The sequence below is a fragment of the Quercus robur genome, chromosome 10 (genome assembly GCF_932294415.1).
Source record: "Quercus robur chromosome 10, dhQueRobu3.1, whole genome shotgun sequence".
In the NCBI taxonomy this organism is placed as follows: domain Eukaryota; kingdom Viridiplantae; phylum Streptophyta; class Magnoliopsida; order Fagales; family Fagaceae; genus Quercus; species Quercus robur.
The window spans coordinates 54451927-54456861 of record NC_065543.1 but is presented as its reverse complement, the minus strand read 5'-3'; the positions used below and the strand labels follow the sequence as shown (position 1 = coordinate 54456861).

General features: G+C 33.9%; 1 protein-coding gene across 1 annotated transcript; it reads left to right on the top strand.

The window, feature by feature from the left end:
* Nucleotides 1-2394: 2394 nt before the first annotated feature.
* Nucleotides 2395-3586, top strand: LOC126702316 (uncharacterized). The gene is made up of 2 exons (XM_050400983.1): nt 2395-2504; nt 3002-3586. Exons 1-2 carry the CDS (start codon nt 2420-2422, stop codon nt 3220-3222), a joined length of 306 nt encoding a protein of 101 aa, XP_050256940.1. The 5' UTR covers nt 2395-2419; the 3' UTR covers nt 3223-3586.
* The last annotated feature ends 1349 nt before the right edge of the window (nt 3587-4935 follow it).

The following is a 4935-nucleotide window of genomic DNA, read 5'->3' as shown; positions in this document are numbered from 1 at the left end:
AAGCACATCACACTCTTATATAAATAACGATATCATTTTGACCAACCAAACATTAGTTTTGTTTAACTAGCTAGTTTCTCTTTGGAGGAAAGCACATGCATATCAAACTTGATTTCTCTATTACAAGTGACAAATTAAAGAAAGAAGGAAATGGATCCCAATAAAATACATCGAGAAGTGAGAACTGAAGGTTGCTTCCAATAACATACCACCCCCCATAAGCCATAACTAGTAGTAGGTATATTGGGTCATTACCTAGAAATGTCACAGGAGCATTTTAAAGTTAAACTATTCCAATGCAACCTTGACCCGGGAAAAAAGTAAAAGGAATACAGCTCTAGTTGAGGACTGAGGAGGGTTTGATCGAGTTTTCAATGAGTTGTAGTGCTAAACTGGTAAAGACTAAGACAACTCTTTTAAACGAACTGCAACAAATTAACCCGTCTGGACTAGGTACTCCATGTGGGGCTCAAAGCTTTTAATATCAATTCATTATTCTTATTTCTTTATTTTTTTTCCCTCGATGTAGGATTTATTACTCACGTCACATCTACATTTACAAATTACAAATTGTTGCATATGTTGTATTATTCATACATCTCCCGCTGCCCCGCAAGTCAATATGCATAAGGCTTAAGGGCAAGCAGGATATGTTTGTTTTTAGACCCCTTAAAACATAACTAGATTAACCTAGTTATTTAGCCAAGTGATTAACTTAGGTAAATTATGCAGTCTAGGTTAACACAAATATCATATTATTGTAAAGTGCGGAAAATAAAGATCACAACAATATGATAACCCAAGAAACCAAATCGGTAAAAACCTAGGGAAGATTTAATCTAGCTATTCTCAAGATAAAATTGAATCCACTATAAAAGAATTGAAATTTACACAATAGTGACTTAGACCATTAATATCCTATTACTACCTCGAGTAGGAAACTTACTACTACGACCACGTGACAACTTCGAGTCCACAGATTACTTTTTCCTTGGATCCCAGCAAGTACAAGCACTCCTGCTTGTGTATCTTTAAGCTCTTATTGTAGCAACTGAATCGATCACCAAGTTCTTGACATAATCTTGAATCTTGGAAACCCTAAGTATATGTGAAGGCAAACATCTCTTGATCTCACGAAAGATTCACACACACAGCATAAGTAGCAACACAAAAACGTGGCTAGGGTTTTCCCTTTTATACTTAAGATAAAACATAAAACTCTACACCTCAAACGGGCTTGGACTGAGTTGGAAATTCTGCAGAAAAAAAAAAAAATCTGCACTACTTTTGATCAGTCGAGTCTAATTTTCGATCGATTGAGTCAGGCAGATTTAACCAATAAATCCTGCAGTACACTTGATTCCAACTTTACACATAAACACATTTTGAGCAAGTCTAAAACAAAACTAAAACTTGTTTTGATCATGGTTTGCTAACATTACAAAATAAAGTTCTAATATATTAGTTCCTAATTACTTAGAACCTAACAGGATACATAAACTTATTGCAGCAATAAAGGCAAGTCAGAGAGTTTTGATAGCAGTAGTGTGGTATGCCAACGAAGATGAAGGTAGTGGTGGAATGTCGAGTAAGACAAAGACTTCTCTTGAACACACTTAAATGTCAGAGTTGTAGCACTAATACCATGTCAAAATAAGAGAGAGAGATGATTACGTGATTCAGACTAATAACTTACTTTTAATGGTCCATTTCCACCCTACTAAATAGTCAATTACAATAAACAATGTGAGATATTTTTAAGAGAACACATCTTAGGCTAGTGATACACCAAACCGTGGTTGCAAAATTTTTTATACAAGTAAAATACTTCGCTTGCACAACAAGTCGGAATGGGCTTGGTCCTTGACTTGGATGGAATTTTTTATGGTGTGAATGCGCTTCCACTAGTCCACATTACATCATTGTGAATGAAAAATTGTACAAAATAACTGTAATTAAAATTAAACTAAAGCATAGGACTACTAGAAAGAGGATATATATTTATCTGTTGCATATAGAAAAGTATATATACGTAGCTTCCTTAATTCTCAAGTATGTGTTACTTTACACACACGACTATCCATTTCCGTGGAAACACAAAAGATATCCCCTTTCAAATTGCATTGGTAACTTATGTATATTTCATTGTGGGATTGTTCCAAGTCATGCATGGTCATTACCTATAAATGTAATCAGCTTGTAAATGGCAAATTTGTCAACTTTGACCCGGTAATGGAAAAGGACTAAAGATGATGGCGGTATGAATCTGCAGGGAAACAAAGGAACATAGCTACCAACCACCTCTTTAATGAGGTGTTTTATCAAGTGTGGGCTGGACCCACGGTACTACGATGTACCCAACAGGAACATATAGCTGCCTATATATTGTGATATTCATAAATCTTTTTTACAAGGAAACATGGCGTTTGAGTTGAAAAAGAGAGGCTTCCTCAGTTTTCTTATACTTTCGACCCTATTTCTTGCATGGAGCTTGTTTGTCACCGGTAAGAGTATCACCCTTTTCTCTAATTTTACATTGTAGCTTTACATTTATGTTGTTTATTTCTGTGTGTACTCTGAGAGAGAGAGAGAGTATAACATGTTCTCCCGGTATTCCTGTGTGGGTACTCAATGTGACTGATTCAGGTTAACTTTGAAGCCCCGGGCCTGAAAATGGACCATGGACTAATTTGTTTCCTAACAATCCAATCAATAGTAACATATAATGAATCAAACACTTTTAGCGACACTACTCCATCAATATCTGTTAAGGTTTGAACTCTCCATCTAGATTTTTAGTTTCACCTCCATTATAAGTTGATACTTGGCAGTTGGGTGGAAAAGCCTTCGCAACCAAAAATATATTGTTTGCTTTACCTTCAAATTATTTCTACTTCCAGTTGCACTGTGTCTATGACCATTTAAAACCATTTTCCTTTTTTTTTTTTTTTTTTTTTTTTTCTTTAATATGTTGTGGTAATTACATCAATGCAATGCTCAGGTGAAAAGACGGAGAAGTTGACTTTTACAAGAGATGGGAAAAATATATACGGAGCTGTCACTGCAAAACATAGGAAAGGCCAACCTTTCAACTTTGCAAAACTAGAGGAGCAGCCACCTCCATTAGTGGAGGAGCCACCACCACCACCAAGACGAAAAAGCCGACGAGCCTCTAAACCACCGCCACCATCTCCTACAGGACCTTCAGGGCCAAATCAGTAATAGGCGTTCACTGTTATTTCATGTGTTAGACACTCTTAATGTCATCTATGAGGCCAATATATACCAATTCAACCAAAAAAAAAAAAAAAAAAAAAAAAAAGAAAAAGAAAAAGAAAAGAAGCCCAATACTAGAATAAATAAAACTTACTTAATGTAAATGTCATTTCAGGGTGTGTATATGGATTGGATTGAAGGGTCTTTTTCAACCCAACTTGACCTTGTCGTATTGATAAATTTTAACCCAACCCAACCAATCATATGTGTTGATTGATGGTTGTGAATACATGTTTTATGTGCCTTGTAAATAGATTTTCTTTAACTATTTAGGAAATGTTTTTAATAAACTATTACAATTCACATAATATGTTCAAATTCATCATAACTACTAATTATCAAAATACCAAAATTAATCAAACTAAAAAAAAAAAAAAAAAATTAAGGGTAATAAAATAATCTTCTATATATGATAGATTAAGTTAGGTTTGATCAGCTGAAAAAACCAATAACCCAAACGGCTTGAAATAAAATTTAAACCAATCCAACTCACGAAAAACCAACATGAGGCAATAGGTTGGATCAATTTTGTCAAGCTTGTTGGGTTTTTAATATTAGTCCAATTATGCCGAAATTCAATTCACAAGTAACACAATTAAATCGTGGAAAGACATATAATATATGGTGTCACCAATCACACGAAATCAAACATAATGGAGATGGTGATATGGTGTAATTGTAGGGAAAACTAATGGAAAAACTATTCCAAAGGAAAAAATCATTACGGGAAACCTTCCCCAATGAAGCAAATCCACTATAGTGACAGAAGTTTTACATTTAGAGGAAAAACATTTTCCTAGACTCCACGGGCTATAGAAAACTTATAGCAAAAGCCTTGTACTGAACTAGAATATCTCTAAACTCTTCAACTATATGGACTACTTCCATGGATAATGCACCTATGATCACGAGAGCGGAACCTCTGGCCAACTTTAAGAACATTTTAAAGTTTTTTATCACATCAAGAAGTCTATGGCAAGAGCTATAACTTCAGCTTCTACCACCAACTAATCTTCAAGAGTCACTAAGATTTCTATAAATTGATTACATCTAATCATTGTTTGCCAACCTAGTCCTATAAACTCAACAAAATTGATGGTTTAAATGCACGCCCCTGCATTTAATTATTTTAGCAAAAGAGACATGAATCTTCTTTGCATGTGAAAGCATATGGGTTTTTTTTTTTTTTTACTCCAATAAACCCTATTGAGATTCAGATTAATTAGCTCTTCTTTCTCTTATAAATCCTAGGTAGAGGGTAAGATCACGTGATCAAAATTTAGGAGGTGTGTATAAATTACCCAAAATAATAATAATAATAATAATAATAATAATAATAATAATAATAATAATAAATCAATCTGAATTCATCAGTTAACAATCTAGATTAATTGAGATGTAAAGTTCTTTTCCCCTTTATATTGGTTTAGATGTATATATGGCGATATAAAAGTATAAAACTACATCAATACTTTTGTTTCCCTTTTTTGGGTTTGTGAAGTTCTTAAAATATGCATTTTCCTTATCTTCTTTTTTAAATGAATGAAACATAATCATTAAAATAAAGAACCAAAATACAATAATTAAACCTCAGCAACAAAGTTGCAATTAACACATGCAAGCAGCACCAGAACAAGCTGCTATTGGCCAAACGTACAC

Excerpts from the sequence above, each read along its gene's own strand:
- LOC126702316 (XM_050400983.1), top strand. The coding sequence starts at position 2,420 with ATGGCGTTTGAGTTGAAAAAGAGAGGCTTCCTCAGTTTTCTTATACTT. Across the intron at positions 2,505-3,001 it reads ATGGAGCTTGTTTGTCACCG|GTGAAAAGACGGAGAAGTTG; the intron begins GTAAGAGTATCA and ends TGCAATGCTCAG.